General features: G+C 40.6%; 2 protein-coding genes across 5 annotated transcripts; one reads left to right on the forward strand and one right to left on the reverse strand.

The window, feature by feature from the left end:
* Positions 1-290: 290 nt before the first annotated feature.
* LOC129369503 (40S ribosomal protein S17-like) lies at positions 291-2,825 on the forward strand. The gene is made up of 5 exons (XM_055044958.1): positions 291-374; positions 1,521-1,672; positions 2,283-2,388; positions 2,494-2,559; positions 2,710-2,825. The coding sequence occupies exons 1-5, from the start codon at positions 372-374 to the stop codon at positions 2,785-2,787; spliced, it is 405 nt and encodes a 134-aa protein (XP_054900933.1). The 5' UTR covers positions 291-371; the 3' UTR covers positions 2,788-2,825.
* Positions 2,826-3,777: 952 nt separating this feature from the next.
* On the reverse strand, positions 3,778-15,124 carry LOC129369504 (cytoplasmic polyadenylation element-binding protein 1-like). Of its 4 annotated transcripts, XM_055044962.1 has the most exons (12): positions 15,045-15,124; positions 14,642-14,813; positions 12,362-12,583; positions 11,154-11,383; positions 9,765-10,020; positions 9,553-9,666; positions 8,604-8,708; positions 7,673-7,809; positions 6,347-6,545; positions 6,160-6,254; positions 5,962-6,042; positions 3,778-5,225 (listed from the first exon to the last, which is right to left on the reverse strand). In XM_055044962.1, exons 1-12 carry the CDS (start codon positions 15,057-15,059, stop codon positions 5,115-5,117), a joined length of 1,737 nt encoding a protein of 578 aa, XP_054900937.1. In that variant the 5' UTR covers positions 15,060-15,124; the 3' UTR covers positions 3,778-5,114. The 4 variants fall into 4 exon arrangements, with proteins under 4 accessions (XP_054900937.1, XP_054900938.1, XP_054900936.1 ...); XM_055044963.1 differs by lacking the exons at positions 14,642-14,813; positions 15,045-15,124 and adding an exon at positions 12,780-13,046; XM_055044961.1 differs by lacking the exons at positions 14,642-14,813; positions 15,045-15,124 and having other exon boundaries at positions 8,619-8,708; positions 12,362-13,046.
* Positions 15,125-17,990: the final 2,866 nt, after the last annotated feature.

Below are 17,990 nucleotides of genomic sequence, written 5' to 3' on the forward strand. Positions count from 1 at the left end.
AATCTTTCACACATTTTAGAGAAATCAAGCTGTTAATGTGACCACATTTATACAGTCGGGAAGAACTTTGTTGTTCCTCCTGTGAACAATTTTTATGTTAATAGTTTTAATTAAATCCCAGTCAGCCATAATTTCTTGCATGACCAAATCGGTCCTGTCTCGGTCTGACGTGGAGAAAGTTTTATTTTCGTTTTTAAAAGCGAAACAAACCTTTTAATTCCGATGTCCGCTGAGAGGTTTATCAGGTCGTTTCTCTCCTCCCACCACCAGGTGGCGGTGATGGTTTCAGCTCTGCAGCGTCTGTTTGGAGCTCCGACTATAAACATCCGGTGTCGCGCGCCGGCGTTTCTTTTCCACCGGTCAGAGCCAACATGGTGGGTACAACAGGGAACCTTTCACCTCGACTTCGGGCGCAATCCTTCCCAATCCTCCTTACGTGTTCACTCACCGAAAACTGACGACCACCACGCCGTATTTATCCATTTAAATGACCCTCTACGACCTGATTTTGTTGCCGTTAGCAGAGAGGATAACACATTAAACACGTCAACTGTGTCCCTGCTCTGATTAGCGACCCGGAGAAACGGCGGCACCTTTCGCTCCTATTTATAGTCATTTTATGTATAAAGAACAAATATTACGTACTGACAAAGCGACTGCGTCAAATGTTTACGTTGTGTTTAGTTGGTGTAAACACAAGGAACATGAAATTGACTTAATATTTATATATATGTACCCAGCTTGACCTAATTTTACTTGTAAATAAACACTTTATTTTACTGTAGAGTTTTATTTAAAGATCAGTTATAAGGCTGAAAATACAGCTGATCAAAATGTATTTTCTGGATGCATTTCAGTAAATTGGAATACAATATTGTGATTTTTTTATATTATTATTATTTAAAGAGTTAAAATGGTACACAGGTGTTTTTTAACAGCTAGTATAAACAAAGTTCAGTTCTCTAAAACATGTTTTAAACTTTGCATAGCCAGGCTGTTTTATGCAGAAATCGCACAATAATGGGGAAGACACTCAGGCCTCCTGTCAACCACTAAAGGTCATCACTATGCAAGCTGACTGGCGAGAACTGTATTGACAGAACGTTGAGTGGAAGAACAAAAACTGTTGCATTATCAAACTGACCTCACATGAACTCTAAAAGAGTCTGTGGCGGAAGATAAAACACCAGAGCCAATAATATTATCTACAGGCTGTAATTAAATCCAGATTTTTCTTGAACGCCTCAGCAGAAACTCATGTCATGCTGAAAGGGTGCAGTGAAAAAAAAAAAAACAGTTCATATACAAGCATTATTTTCAGCATGCTGTCTGTAAGCAGCATCAGTTTTTATGTAAAATTATAAAAGAGTATCTTTGTTAGCTGTACGCCAGAATCAACAGAAATGAACATTTGGCAGAAATCAATTTCTCTTGCAATAAATCCACATGCGTTTCATTTTTAAAAATTGAATTCTAAACATATCCCGTGTACGTGACGGTTTTTCATTTGCTCTCTTCAGGGACGCGTCAGGACCAAGACGGTGAAGAAGGCCGCCAGGGTCATCATTGAGAAATACTACACCCGGCTGGGCAATGACTTCCACACCAACAAGAGGGTGTGTGAGGAGATCGCCATCATCCCCAGCAAACCTCTGCGAAACAAAGTTGCAGGGTTTGTAACATTTGATCTATTTTTGTTTCTTGTGACGGTTCCAGAATATTCCCGGTGTGTGGATCTGTTCCTCCTTCTGCCTCCAAGCCTATTTACAATGTGAAAAATGATCAGGGTTGATTGTGGTGAGTTGCTGCACCACCAGTAGAAAACATCTCTGTAGACCTTCAGAAACCTGCACTTCTCCACTTCTCCTTCTGACTCTGGGACTTTTACTTCCACATAAAAAGCTGCATTTCCATTCATCCTCACATATGATGTTGGACCGGTGTGCAGTTAGACCAGGCAGGTGCAACAGGTCGGGAGTGGCCCAACACAAGGAAGGCGTCCATATTGTGGAGTTTCTCCAAACTTGTAAATGTTTAAGTTTTCCTGGAACAGGAAATTGGAAGAGCACACATTCAAACATCGTTTACTTTACGAGCACAGAAAAGATGGGTCTGCTTTGGACCAGCAGGGGGAGCAGTGGAGCATGTTGGTCTGAGCATTTTTTTTATCTTGTTGGACTGTTGAGGCTTAATATGCTGTGTGATAAATTTCAAGGTGAAGTGCAAGGTGCGTTTTATTTTCCAAGCTTCTTCCTGTAATCATGCGCTCTGCTGTGTCTCAGCTATGTGACGCACCTGATGAAACGCATCCAGCGCGGTCCTGTCAGAGGAATCTCCATCAAGCTGCAAGAGGAGGAGAGGGAGAGGAGGGACAACTACGTCCCCGAGGTACAGCAGCCATTTTGTCATAAGCTTAGGTCACAGTGGACCAGTGGTGTCCAAAGGTAGTCCGTTAGGCCCAGTGTCCTGACCAAAGCCTGTGGCGTGTTGCAGATTTCAGCTCTGGACCAAGAGATCATTGAGGTGGATCCAGATACAAAAGAAATGCTCAAGATGCTGGTAAGCCTGAAATCTGAAACCATATTGTTTTTCCAAATATAGATGTCTGAAATTTTTAAATTCTAGTTGTATGAGCAGCACATGTTGAACCAAAGTACTTCCCAGAGTGGAACATCGTAAGGCGATTCTTTGTCCTGCGTTTCTTCCTAGGATTTCGGTGCCCTGCCCAAGCTTCAGGTCACTCAGCCAACCGTGGGAATGAACTTCAAAACGCCACGAGGATTGTGAAATCATGTCAGCATCTGAATAAAGAGATGGAATTAGAACTGGTGTCTCAGTTTTATCCTTGAGAAAATTATAAAAAAATAAAATGCCTACAAGCAAAATTTGTGTGCATTGGATGCAGTTTTAAGCACAACTTCTGTGGGTCAGTGAGTCACAAGTGCTTCTAAAATAAGTTAGAACTTCTGGATTTCAGGCTGTTCAACTCTTCCAGATTCTGGGTCCTTGATTTGCTAATAAATGTGTACTTTCATCAGAATTTTGAGCCACTGAAACTGCCCAGTGCTTGTTCCTTAAATCTAGAATCTGCTTCAGGTTTTCACTTAAAAAAAATAACCCAGAGGTCTTAGATCATGTAAAATAGTCTCTCATTTTACATGATCTACCATGCAAATCATATGAACATGTCACCCACATTAAAAACAAAGCAGTTCTGCTAAAAAGTCTTGAAATCACTGACTCTTGAATCTCAAGCTCTTAAAAATGGTAGACTGCAGTTGTCCTGGTTACTTAAAAAGAAATAGAAAGTTTAGCTGTTCTTTGGCTCCAGCACCAAAAGGAAGCCGCTTTAGACGGTCAGCAGTTCTAGGCAATTTCAGTTCTGAATTAAACCAACTTGGGTTTAAACATTTCTAGAATTTAGAAATATTGCCAGTCAAAGTTGAAACATGTACAAAATCCTTTCACATGCAACTACAGCTAATGGCATCAAATTCACTTGAAAAAGGGTCAAAATATAAAAAACATAAAAACTACAAAGTATTGGGTTATTTAAAAAAAATAATTCCCTCCCATTCTTTCATTTTTCATTTGTGCCTCAGAGGGAAAATGAATTCACAAACTTCAAAGTCAGACGTAGTGAAGTTGCCATCTTAGAACGCATGCTCTATTTTTAGACAATTATAGCAACTTTTATCTGCCTTGACAAAAAAAAAAAAACTGACAATTTTGTAAAAACAAGAAAAGCAGCAAGCATTAAAAACCCAGACCAATCAGCAATGCTTAAACACCTTTATTGTGCCCAATCTGAACATACTCCACAACTGTCAAGTAGCAGCAAACTTGGCAGACCACAATGAGGTAGACTTTCAAAACTCTAAAAAGCAGCTGGGCTAAAAGACAACAAGCTCAGCATGACAAACCCAATGGATAAAGGAAAGACGCGTCGTCTTTGGCACACGGCTTATGCATTTTTGTCCAACTGGAACAGGAAGGCAAAATGGAATAAGAAAGCTCGGGATCATTCATCAGGGGAGGGAGGGTCTACTCAAGCTCTGGATAGTTTATCAGCTTAGTGGAAGTTCTTACACTCAACAGGAAACAAGCAGCTGTTCGAACATAAAGCATGTTCCCCCGCTGATGTACAAAAGTGATTAAAAACCACTGCCACCTCTCCACACGTGTAAATTAAAAAGTGCAAAAAAAAGAAAAACTTTATACAAATCAAACTATTCACTCCAGTTCAACTGGATCCATCAAGTGTTCGAAAAGTGATGGCTCACAAGTTGACATATCCAGTAGTACCGATTCACATTTAATAACTGGATCAACAAAGCAAGTTAAAGTAGTACATCCAACATTTTGTGCCCATTCAGCTGAAATTTGGGAGGGCAAATAAAAAAAAAGAAGAAAAAATTGCAACTGTATGTGGAAAAAAAAAATAAATAAAAAGGGAGGATTTTCCCTTAAACAGCCACCTGGTAGAATTGTTCAAAAATTTTCATGTCATGACTTAAAACAGTTTGTGTACAAATTAGTAAAAAACCGTAAAAATGTCTGAAATGCGACTGGTTAAATGAAGCCCAACGTTCAACTCCCGAAAAGTAAGAAACACCAGCTGGCTTGCACAGGAAAACAGACGCCAACCGGCCGAGGGGAGGGAAGAGGGGAAGAAAATAAAAATTTAAAGGCACTGTATGGCATTTGCCAATGAATGGCAATGAGACTTGCGTGATTGCTCTTCACTATGCAATACATGAAAACAAAATGATGAAAAAAAAAAAAATGAAAAAAATAGCCATTTTCATCCTCTTCTTAACCTTAGGCTGACTAACATCTGTGGCCACGCGTCGGAGAAAATGCTTTAAAGCGTGACGGGCCCCTTGTCTACTCCCAACAAGGTCACTGTGCATAGTGCCACTGTGAACAGCAAAAATGGAGCAAGTGCAAAAGTGAACATTTCCTACAGTGATATCCCCAGTGCCTGGTGGAATGCCTTGGTGCCCTCTGACTGAGGGACAACCCGGCACACGTGCTCTCCTCGGCGGGCGGCTTTCACCCCGCCAAGGGGGGTGCTCTTCCTCAGACTTCCTCAGAGTGTCAGGACTCCGGATTTAGCTGGAATCTCGGTTCTTCTGGTTGCGCATGAGGGGCCGGTGGTTGCTCAAGATGTCCATGGAGTGCTGCCAGTGCCAGCAGGAGCGGCAGTAGTACTTGAAGCAGGCCTGGGGGGGAGAGAGACGACCGACAGGAAGTGAGAGAACTACGGCTGAAACCATCGTTTATCTTATTGATCAATTAATCAGATGTCAATAATCTGAAATTCTGGACACTTTTCCATTTATACCTTTTTTAAATACTACCTGGATTGTTTATTTGCATCTTTCAACATATTTCTGATACTTTAACATTTTATGTTCTAAAATGCAACAACAGCCTCCCTTTAGTTTTGTAGCAGAGACTCATCTGCAGCTTAAAAAAAAAAAGTGAAAAGCTCAGGCCTTACTGCTTGACTAACACATTGTAGTATTAATCTGATTTTTTGATTAACCAAATTGGATAGCAAAAGGTACTTGATGAGTTTAATAATTTGAACCAGGTGAAGCAAAAACTGTCTAGTTTTGAATAGAACATTTTCACATCTTAAAGCAACAATTGAGACAAAATACTTACATTTGGGAACATACTTTCAGAATTTTTATTTTTTTTATGAGTCTGCATACACCAGTTAAGTGATTACCAAATTAGTTGACAATAACTGGCTCATTATGATCAACATCACAGGCATAATGAAAACGGGTAAAAGAAGTTTGTGTGACGGTTCCCTGGCATCCATATAGTGGGCGAAACAAAGACAGTTATGATGGGCCAGATTCGGCCCACGGGCTCCAAGTTTGACATGTTCTTCAAACAATTGTTAGAAATGCATGAAGAACGTTGTGCTGGTATTTTTCCACTGACCTGGTCTCTGCAGAAGAAAGGCCCAGGTTGACGAAGGCAAACTTGACACATGGAGTCTTCCAGGTAGGGGTCGATCTGAACCTGAAGGAAGATTCACAACTTAAAACCCTAAAAGTATAACAAGTAAATTGCAAAAAAAAAATAATAATAAAATCTTTAGTGAGGAATTTCTTAATTCTTTTAAACAGAGAATCTTACCTTTTTTGTAAACTTTGGCGTTTTTATCTCCACAAATGCTGCGCACACAGCTTTCAGATAGCTGCGCTGGTTGTTGAAGGTGACACGTCCAGAGCCTACACACACACAAACACACACACACCACCCTGGACATGAAACCTCAAGAAACCATTTCAGCGCAACTATTACCGACGGCAGCTGCCGTTACCTATGGGATACTTGTGCTTGTCCGTGTCGATGCCGGCATACATGACGCCCCCGAACAGGTCGTTCATGATGCTGGCCAGCGCCTCGGCGTTCAGCATGCCGTGCAGAGCGCCGACAAACACCGTCTTGCTGGGGTCCAGGCGCTGGGCGGGACAGCGGACGTAGTTGCTGTCAGAGATCACCCAGGGGATCACCTGCACCTGGAGCAGGAATAGACAGGTCAGGGGTCAAATTACTGAGAGCTGGGATAAAAACTCAGCTTAGAAAACTCAGAAAATCAAAAAATTGGGTAACTCAGCAAAAACACAACTTCTTGCTTCAATATCAGCAAAAGTGGGGTTGCATCTTTTTTGTTTTTGCAGCGAATTCTTGCTGCAAAAACAAAACCTCGCCAAGTAGTTTTGGTTTAGTTTCAGGTGCAAATATCTTGCAATACTTGAAATAAGACAAAAACTAAGTAAGTAACCTTTCACCAAGAGATAATTAAGTCAAATTCCTTCATTGCTAAAAAAATCTCATTGAAAAGTAGAATCTGTACGGAAACTGCAGACAGCTGTTCTTTCCTAGACATTGGGTCAATTTTGAAGTAGTGCTCAGAAGTAAACACCAATTCACTCCTCCAGGCATTCCTGAGGAGAACTGCTGCAGAACGACACTTTAGAAACTCAGCTTTTGCTACAGAGCAGAGAGACTAGTTGATACTTTTTATAATTCAACAGCATATGCCAAGCATTGCTGACTTTAAATAAGCCTCTATTTTTATTTAGTTATTGTAAATTGTGTATTTTGTAATTTTTTTTGCACACATTTCAAGCGTTCACACCAGAATATATTCAGCCTTACAGCAATAGATTCTTACACCCAACATCTGATTGTACATAGCGCTGGAAATTTAGGGAGCATCAAAATGATGTTACTGCTGCAATTAATCCAGTTTCCTCATGATTCTGAAGCCCCAACACAGTTCATATCTTCACAGTGGCTCAGAAAAGCAAGCGAATCACTTGAGTACTTTAAAGACAAACAGCTTCAAGCCAAAGAAAAAGGCATTGAAAGGTTTTGATGGAGTTCCACAGATTCCTTCCGAAGGAAAGAAATATTCAAAAATGATTGAAAAGCTAAAAATGACTGCAGTTTGAAGTGGCTCAAAGATGGAGGTTCTCTCCCGAGGAGCTTGTGATGTGTCGGTGTAGTTCATGCCGGCTGTTTACGGTTTCTGATGTGAAATCAGAACGTCACAAAGCAAATGTTTGATGCTAGAGCAGATTCTAAAGGTTTGTAAGATGTAAACCCGTCCAGCTTTGCGGCAATGCCAGCTCCTACTCACGTCTTTGCAACGCATTCTGCGGCTGGACATCTTGAAGTAATACTCCCGACTGTCCTCTGGGTGAAAAGGATCCTGGGAGCACGCCTGGAGCAGCGCCCTCACCGACTTCTCGTTTTCAAACACCAGGTAAACGTAGCCTGAAGGCATTAAAAAACTAAATAAATGGCCAACACTTATTAGCATCTTTGGTAAAATTCAACCACAAGACTACTTTCCCCATTTTGAAATAGACAAATTTGTTCAGAACATTAAATCAAAAATATGTTCTTTGCTTCAATTCCCTTCAATTTCAGAATACATTAAATACATTAACCTGATTTAACATTTTATCTAAACATTTAGCATGTCCAAAATCTGGAGTTCATGCAAATCTCCAATTTTTCTAAAAAAAAAAAAAAACCTGAAAAATTCCTATAGCAGGATATTGAGGTCACTTAAAAAAATTACAAGAAGCTGTGCAAGAATAGTCAAAATGCGAGAAAGTTATAATATGACTGTATACATAATAGTCATATCAGAACACAGCCATGAGTTGTAAGTCATGTGGTATTTTGTTATTCTCTACATTTTTATTTATTCTTAATACTCCATTGTCGTTTCCACACCAAACAGACCTAAGCGTCACATGGCAATCTTGAAACCCAGAAAGAAAACAGAAAATAAAATTATAATATGTGCAAAGTTAAACAATTTACAATCTTTACCACTATACCAACTAAAATGCATCTGCTTTTCCATTTTGATAAACTGTACTCTTTTAGAAACCAATTAGCTCCCATGTATCCCCACATTTGGCCCATTTCTATGCCTAGAGTCACCATCTAAGAGTGCCTGTAAAAGGATAAGTTCCCAGCATGCAGTGTGCTCACCACACGTGTCCACCCTAAAACCAGGAGGGAAAATGGAAATTAGCCTACCAGCTCGCGGTTACCTTTAGCCACATTACCTTTAGGCGGGCAGCGGGGATGCTTTCCATCCTTACCTGGCCACTCCACAGTCAGAGGGCCATACCCACTGAAGGTGTTGATCAGGCCAGCTGGACAAAAGCAGCAGTAGAGATGCCAGGTTTTAATCTGGTTAAATATGAGGGTTCACACACTTTCCCCATGGAATATACAAACGCTTTTCAAGCATCAACTTTGAGGCAAGTTTTCAAAGTTTTCTCCCTTTGGAGATAAAAATGCATATTTCCCAAGAAAGACTTTCAATTTACCATTAAATGTTTTCTATTGCCATTACTGCAGGGTCATGGTAATATCTGACTGGTCTGAGAACGAAAACACTAATTTAACCAAATTCCCCAATTTGAATAACATTGTTTTAAAATGTGACCTGCATTTTAATTACACTATAGACTCAGTGAGTTAAATATTCATCACTAAATAACATTCCTGCTCAAACTAAATGCTTAAATTCACAGTTGAAACTAGATGTTTTACTCAAGACTTTGTTTTTACCCAACCATCTGAACTTGGACCAAATTTAACTTGTTTTACATCCTTTAGAAACATCAAAACCATTTTCATTTCCTGAAATACCAGGAAACTTGGAGATCAGATTTGTTGTGTAGGTGTGCGAAAATATCTGGTTGCATTTTATTACAAAACTGTGCACTTTAAATAATTTAAGGACCTAAAGAAATCAAGCACTTTCCAAACCTTGAAAACTTCTAAGCATTTTTCAAGCACCCATGAGAACCATTAAATATGAATTACTCCAAGTTTAATCTCAATATCAAAACATGTATGAAGAAAAATGAAAAGTACATTTCACATTTTATTTCAACTGTGTTTCTGTGGAGTTCTATCCCACTGAAGGAGTTTAATAGAAATGTTCCATTTTGCAAATACAAAATGCGACTCGTTAATGTTGAGACGAACCTTCAGTGATGTCCCAGGGCACGCCACCAAGAAAGACCTTGCAGGAGTAAATGGGATCCTTGTTGTTTCTGGGAGGCAGCTGACCGCTCCAAGTGAATGTGGCCTCATTCACAGCTAATGCATGCAAAAAAAAAAAAAAAAAAAAAAAAAAGAAAAAGTTAAACAGTCTCATCCGATCTTCAACAGAGCTTTGAGACAAAAGAGCAGCGTACCTGCAGCCTGCCTGTGCAGACGGGCTTCCCTCTCGATGCTGAACGTGTCATCCGATTGGTCGAGCATATCGGAGCCGGGCCACGGGGAGCCGGCGCGCCAGCGGCGGGAGATGGTGGAGGAGGCGGGGCTGGCGCTGGGCGGCGGAGTCAGAGGGGAGCTCGTGTCCTGGGGGTCCAGGCGTGAGCCCAGCCGCAGCAGGTCCTTCTGCATGTTGGACGTCACGTAAGGCAGTGGAGGGGAGATCCGCAAATTAGACTGCAGAGGAAGATGTGGCTGGATTATTTCCGGAAGAGATTGAGCGGAATATTAGATTATTTACTGTGACTCTTTCTGGAAGGCTCTGGTTAAACAAAAGGCAAAAATAATCACTCTTTGATCAATGGCCTTTAGTCTACAAACCCTGAATGGGAATTTCCAGATTTTTTTAAATTATGCACTTAATGACAACTTGCTAAAGTTTCATCCTTTTACCAATGCAAGAAAAGAAAAACTCAAGTTTTGATAGTTTAAGCCTGGACGCTGTGAGGTGAAGTATTGCATTAACTTTACTGATCTCAAGATTAACAAAAAATCTCTAACAAGTAAACTGCTCAGGTAAATAAAAGCCCATTAAGCCAATAAATGTGGCAATTTTGAAAAAAAGAAAGAAAAAAAAACACTTGTAGATTTTGATTACGCTGCAAAAGTCAAATTGCTGCCCAGTGTTTTTTTTTTTTTTTTTAAAGCTCTGATGAAGAGGTCCCCTGTGTGCAATCAGAGCAATTCTTCCTGTGCTTTGTCTGCAATTATTCTGCCAATATGTCAAAGACTGAAGTCAAACCTCTGCTCTTCAATGAGGAAGGACAACCGCTCTGCTGAGCACAAAGTGGAAGAAAATACTAGTGTACTCTGAAGAAGAAACCAAGTGAAATTAGGTCTAAGCTGGAGGATATGCTCTTTCAAAATATGATGCTCATGATAATTTATTTCAGACTGACATTTCACCAACAAAAACATAAGACTTTCATGTTTATAAGTGTAAATACAATATCAAATAAACCACTTATTCTGTTACTGAGTCTGAAAAGTTTAACTTGTATAGTTATACCCCTTTTCCATTCATTAATTCATAGCATCAATAGTTTTCCTGTTACCACTATAATTAAAAAAAAACTGCCCAATAATAATAAACTATAATATTTCCTGAATCAGATGCAAATAATGCATACACCCACTGAGGGAACAATTTGCCAGCAACATTTGGACAAATCTGCTTGTCAGCATCAGCCAATGTCATTTGTTGAGCCAAATCCTTCATGAATATGCATATCAGGAAAACCCAGCTCGATTCTCGGGTGGAAAACTAAACTATTTAAAGTGTTTGAGTAAGAAGAAATGATGTGCCTTACCAGCATGTCGCAGAGGTGATCTGATCCAGAGCTGAACCCACTGGTCTCAGAGTCTTCAGGGCTGCTGGAGCGAGAGTCCAGGAAGGAGCTGGAGTCCAGCCGGTTCGCCATCCGTGCCATTCCAGGGAACTTCTCCAGGAAGTCAGCTGTCACGTTCACAGACTCATGGGGCAGATAGCCCGGAGGCTTCCCCAGGATGCTGCTGAAAGGGTTGTTCAGCATGCCCAGCACTGGCAGACGAGACATTCGGGGTGTTAAAGCAGCACAAGCTGAAGAGAACGGGACGAGCTTGCTGACTCTACAAGAACTGTTTCAAGCGGGATGCATAAAGTTTCTAAAAGATGCATCTTTCTTTCCTGCATTTTGCAACTGAACAAAGAAAAGAAAGGCAGTTGTGCTGAATTCACAGTTCAATGTTGATTTACAACAGAAAACCTGCAGTGAAACAGAGGCAGCACCAATGTGCCTACAAAGTATCAGATAAGCCAGCTGGGTGGCAAGATGATTTGTCAACCAAATTCTCTGTTTTAGGGGGAAACACGCTTTTCCTCCCCACCAATTTACTGCTTGGGTTTCCAGAGTGATATTAACCCACTCAAGAACTACTATTGTGTTTGAAGTTTCTCTTCATTTCAACTTTGAATTCAAGTCAACTCACAGAAGGAATTATTGGAATAAGTATTTTTGAAAGACTTTGTGCCATTTGTAGTTTAAGGGAAAAGGTGAGTGAAATCAAATTTGGTACAAGAAGAAATGTTAAAATTAAAGTTTATTTCTAAGCCATATTTTCCAGTCCTACTCAAAAGGACAAGGCTATAGAGGGAGAAAAACAGGTGTCAACAAATTATGGATAATCAGTAGTTTTGCTGATTATCAGGTCCAATAATTGTTCAGGTCCAATACAGATTCTTCTAATCAAAGCCAAAAACTACATTTTAAACTTGACCAACATTTAACAGCCGACTGTAGCAACATTACTGAGGTTATCAAAACAAAAGCGTGTTTTTGTAGCCCGTTCGCTTGCTACAGACGCAGCAAAGCAAAACTGCCACATCATCCTGAGCAATGCCACAGCTTGCTCCCACACACAGAACTATCACAAGTATTAAATGTACAGAAAACAACCTGAACGTTGAAAAATGAAACGAGAGAGAATCAACTCTGGAGTCTGGCTGTGAATCTTAGACGCACTCTGCTTTGCCACTTACTGGAAGAAGCGCTGCTCTGAACCTGGGAAGAGGGAGAATGCAAGTCGGCCTCCTGGCTGCTCCAGGGTCTGTCCCAGCCGGACAGACGCAGCGACTGGAGCCCGAGGCCCAGGTCCGTGACATCCGATGAGCCCCGGGGTAAAGGGATGTCCTGGGAGTTGGGTATGCTGCCGCAGTTGGGGAAAAGCATCCTCCTGCCGCCCAGAGCAGCCAGCTCCGATTCTATAGAGCCGGTTAGCAAAACGAGAGGAGAGAGAGAAGCATTAGCAAAAAAATAATAAAAACAGCAGAGGAGAGGACAGAACGAGGTCCATCTTTTTTCCCTGTGAAGAGAAAGTGAGAAAACAATAAAACTTCCCTCATCATCATCATCGTCGTCGTCACGTCTCCCCCTACCCTGGCTGACGGCGGAGCTAACCTGCTGCCTCTGTGCCTGGTGCGACTGCCATGCATCTCTGTCCGCATCACTGACCCACCTAGCAGCATGTGACATGGCTGCTGATGCACTCGCACACCCCTTCTAATGACATCAGCTTCGCCCTCCTCCGCCACCCCTGCTTTAACCGTGTAATGACAAAATTCCAGTCGAAGCTATCGGTTTGAAGATGGAAGTCCTCCCCCACCCTTTCCGCCCCCCGCTTCAGAGTGAGGAGGGCGACAGCTGCCACCGTTCCTGGCGCTGCTTACTTGGTCTAGTCTGATTTCCTGAGAGAGGCAGAAGGGGAGGGAGAGAGGGAGGAAGGGAATGACTCAGCAAACTTTTAGCTCAAAAGTACCTCACATTTTGGGACCCACAGGGACTTTATGACAAACAATCTGGATTTTGTGAATCTTCCATTAAAAAAACCACAAAAAACAAAAACAGAAGCAAATTTGCAAAAGGCTTGTTGCATCAGAAGCAGCTGACTGATCAGATGAGGTCTGTGCACACATGCGCTGCAAACTCCCACCCCTCCCCACTCCTCTGCTCTCCTCTCCTTTGCTGATTCCCCCTGATTCAGCAACGCCAAGCTCTCCGAGGCACAGGCCCCGAGCCAAAGGCAGGAGTTTTGCTATCCGTTTTGCACCAGGATCAAATTTACTTTTCTTTTTTTAAAACATTGCAAGTTGCAACATTTTACCTTTTGTGCTTCATCAGGAAAAAAAAAAAGAAAAAAAGGGGAGTAACAACACAATGAGTGCAGATGCAAAATTAGCAACTTAATTCAAGAAAGATGCTACAGTGAGCTTATTGCTTGGCTAAAATATTACTCCCTGGGCTCAGACTGCTGCATTGCTGCAGATCAGTGATTCAGCATGAATCAGCTCTTGGCAACTGAATGATGAGGTGAATAAGTTTCTATGCTTAAACGTCCAAGTAAAACTCCCATCAGCACTCACTGAACCCCAAATTTAAATATTTAAATTTAGCAATTTACACCAACTTTTAGTTTCTTCTTTAACTCTACAAAAAAAAAAAAAGATCAATACCAATCCAGGCTTCCTAAATCCGTTTTGTTTCTAAATTCATGCATTTTGTTTGACGGCATCATTTCGTCTTGCGCTTTAAAATACAATGAACTCAATTTTATGGCAAACAGATGCACATTTTATTTTGCCTACATATCAGGTTGAACCGTGGATGAAATGAACCCACTGTGAAATGAAGTACAATTCAATATTTGAGAGCTTACAGACAAGTCACATTTTTAAAAAAAATGGTACAAAAGCTACACTGTTTTCCTAGTGACTGAGTTATGCAACAATATTAAGAAATATTGATGTTATGGTTGAGTTAAGAGACTCTGACTTCTAGTAGATTTTTCATGGTGTGAAACCACAAAAATCTAGTTTCATTCAACATAAATAAACTTAAAAGCAATTAGCTTGACCTCCTGTACTTCCAGCAGCTTGCCCAACTTGAAGTCAGTTGCATAAGTCCTCTATTAATATTAAGTTGCATGAGCTGGAACTTTATACAACTTTATACACTTTTCTTTTAAAAAAACGCATTATTTGATATTAAGACCTAAAAACACATTGGTGGTTTCCCAATTTGTCATTTATAAAGCTAAATGGAGGAGGATGGGTTCAGTCCAAACTGCTTTTATTGCCAATCACCAACAAAAGTCTGTCCACAGAAAATCGGTGAATTCCAAGCTATAGTCGATTACCATTTCTACTCGATTGCAATGCTCCATTTCCGGGTTGCGGTTTTTTTTTTTTTTTTTGCACAAACACGTTGCATTTGAAAAGCCAAACAAACAGAAACAGCACCCATTGAGAGAAGCGTGTCTTTACCACAGAGCAGGTCCGGTTTGTGCTTGGTGCTGTTGGGCGTGGTGCACACACCGGTGAAGTCCAGCGCGTTGCCCAGCATGGTGTTCATCCTGCGGAAGATGTCCGCGTTGCTGCAGGTGGACAGAGCCGGGGAGTCGGTGTCCGGGCTCTCAGGCCTGCGGGAATCGTTTCTCTGCGCGAAGAAGCAGCAGAAACAAATGTGAACATGAGGGAAATGCATTGAATTGCTATATTTATGTTTCAATTTAAAAATAAAAAAAATAAAAAAGCTCAAATCTGTATTTATTAGTCGGTGCCATTAGGAGACCCGCCACGGGGTGACGAGGCGCACACAAGGTCACGTTTTACCCACGTCAACGTGGCCTTAGGTTTAAGCCGCTTCAGCGGCGGGTTTTTCACTCACCAGGGAAAACGCCATGATGCGGACAGACAGCGTAAAGGAAACGTCACAATAACGACCCCGGCCCGCAGCGCAGGGGCATCTTTATGAAGTATGCTAGCAGCTAATTAGTCCTAATCTGCTGAACGTGTGCAGGACGAATGAGTGGGCCTCGAGGGCCTCCGTCTGCTCACGTGCCCAACATCAAAGCGCTCGCCGCGAAACGCGACGACGTAGCGCGAGGCCACCGAGAATATTATGACGTGAGAACGGAGACAAAACGGTCTGTTTAGGTTTCATTTGAGATTAAATTTACGGGAATTTATAGAACAATATCTATCTATCTATCTATCTATCTATCTATCTATCTATCTATCTATCTATCTATCTATCTATCTATCTATCTATCTATCTATCTATCTCTCTATCTATCTGTCTATCTGTCTGTCTGTCTGTCTGTCTGTCTGTCTGTCTGTCTGTCTGTCTGTCTGTCTGTCTGTCTGTCTGTCTGTCTAGAATATTATTTTTCCATTTCTGTGTTAATTTAATTGGTTAGAGTTCAGGATTTTGTCTGTCTAGAATATTATTTTTCCATTTCTGTGTTAATTTAATTGGTTAGAGTTCAGGATTTTCAATTCAGTTTCACAAAATGTTATTATTGCTCAATGCAAATAAAGATGTATTATTATTATTATTATTATTATCATTATCTTTGACAATGTGAATTAAATGTGGTTGTTGTGTCTCTGAATCCTCTGTACAAAGAAATACATAATCCAAATATCAAAGTGCTTAATAATATTCAGAACGTATAGTGCAAAAAGTTTGACATGTCACTTTTAGTCCATACTTTACATCCAAACAAGAGGTACAACAATCAGGCTTTTCCTGGTTAATATAGATTTCTAGTTTTCTTAAAGATCTGAATCAGGATTTTTAACATATTCAGATTTTTTTTACTTTAAAGACCCTGGAATAAAACAAAAAAAACAAAAAAAAACCCTGTGCAGCCGGTCCATTGACAGCAGTTGAGGTCATGAATCCAAAAGAAGAGTAAATAACAGGATTCAATTCAGATTACTTATAAAGTGTACAAGTGCACTATTTATAGGAAGAGAACAAAGTTATTAACTGACTCAGCTGATGTCCCTCCTTCAGGACGGTCACAGCAGAAAGCATGAGGAGAAAAAACAAAGAGAGAACAGAATGTTAAAAGTTGAAATAACAGCAAATAATAGAAAACTGGAGAGTAGTAGGAGAAAAAAGTGGGGAAGAGTGTTCAGTATGTTGTCCTTAGCCTATGGCAGCGTAACTACATAAGAAGCTCAAGTAATCTAAGATGCTGTCTGTGATCTTCATGAAAAACAAGAGTTTTAAGTCTAGACTTAAAAGTAAACGAGCATCAATTATTTAAATTAAATTTTCAGTCACGTGTTTATGACTTTTGCCTGGTTCTCAGTAATGCGCCTTCAAGAATATGCTGACAATTAGTGCACTTGTAGACCAAAAAATATTCAAGCGGGGATGGATTTTGTGAATATGTGGGGGGAAAAAATCTAATCTGCTGATCTTTCTTATAAATAGCCCACTAACCTTTTAGTTAATGTTGTCAAGCACTAATATAGAGAAAATTGGCTCATTTGATACGTCATCGTTTCATTTCCTTCTTCAGTTCCTTATTATTGAGAACGGTCACTTTAATTCTTGACCAAAATACTTGATATTAATGTCCTCAGAGGGTGGGGACAGTCTAAAATATAATCATTTTAAAAAATGATCAAACTCACTTCAGTCTCCAGCAGGCTTGTTTATAAAAGGCTTTATGACTCCAGCCAGATCTTCAGTTGCGCCTTGATTTGTGACCAGCAGAGGGCGGCAAAGTCCGAGATGGAAAAGGGGGAAAGAACTGCTCATATTTCAGCTGTTTTTAACCCTGCCATCACTTTTTATTCAGCTGCAACAATTACCAATACACACATAAACACCTAATATAAGAAATTTTAAAAATCACCTCTTCCCTCCATCTGCTGTCTGCTTAATCTTTGCAGGAGGACCAACAGTGTGCATTTCTCCTCAACATTGCGCCAGGACACATCCTGAAGAGGTCGCCAGTCCACAGAGCCTCAATTCCCCACATGCATCCTTTAATGGTTAGTGTGTATTTTTTTTTCTTTGGAGTTCACTTGTATGTAGAATTTAGATTCTACATATAAAGAGCAATCTGCATCATCCATTATTTAAAAAACAAACAAGGAAACGTGAAATCCTGCAGCTTGGAATTCCAGTTAATTTCCTCCATGAGAATATTTAGAGGTTCTTGAATGAAAACTAAAAATGTATACAAGATGTGGCATGCGGCTATTGTCCTTGGGTGAAGCAGACCTCAGTCCATCTAATCTCTCGCACCACTTCATATCGATTTTCTGTCAATTCAAATATTCTGTGTGAGAGTGAAGTTAAATGACCTATTTTTCAGCAAAGGGCAAATGGCGAAATCTTCAGAGACCGTTTGCTTCTAGGAAGGTAGCCGTTGGGGTTTTAAGACCATTTTAAGTTTGTTTTACCAAGATAATTTTTGAAGTCATTTAGAAAATCCGTATGCTCTCGTCACTCCACTTTCACACCCCGCAACATTAAAAGGTTACGTCATGTGTGCATCATTTTGTTTTCTGGGGAAAAAAAACCCAAAACATTACACAGCTCTTGCCAAAAATTTTAATGAGCTGGTTGATCCAACCAGTTAAAACCAGCTTGGATATGCTAAATTGTACATAAATTTTAATGTGTGCACATTGAAATATAACCATGTTTGGTTTAACCACCAGCACAGTTTGGACGAGGCAGCTGGTTACACAGTACAGTCGAGTCCCTGGAGGATGCAGCATGGTTGGTTGAGCAGAGCATCCTCCCAGAACAGGAGAGGGCAGAGTGTGGAGGTCAGCGCCACAAATGATGCAAAGAGACACTAAT

Source organism: Poeciliopsis prolifica, unplaced genomic scaffold (assembly GCF_027474105.1).
Source record: "Poeciliopsis prolifica strain line A6 unplaced genomic scaffold, Auburn_PproV2 SCAFFOLD021, whole genome shotgun sequence".
Classification (NCBI taxonomy): domain Eukaryota; kingdom Metazoa; phylum Chordata; class Actinopteri; order Cyprinodontiformes; family Poeciliidae; genus Poeciliopsis; species Poeciliopsis prolifica.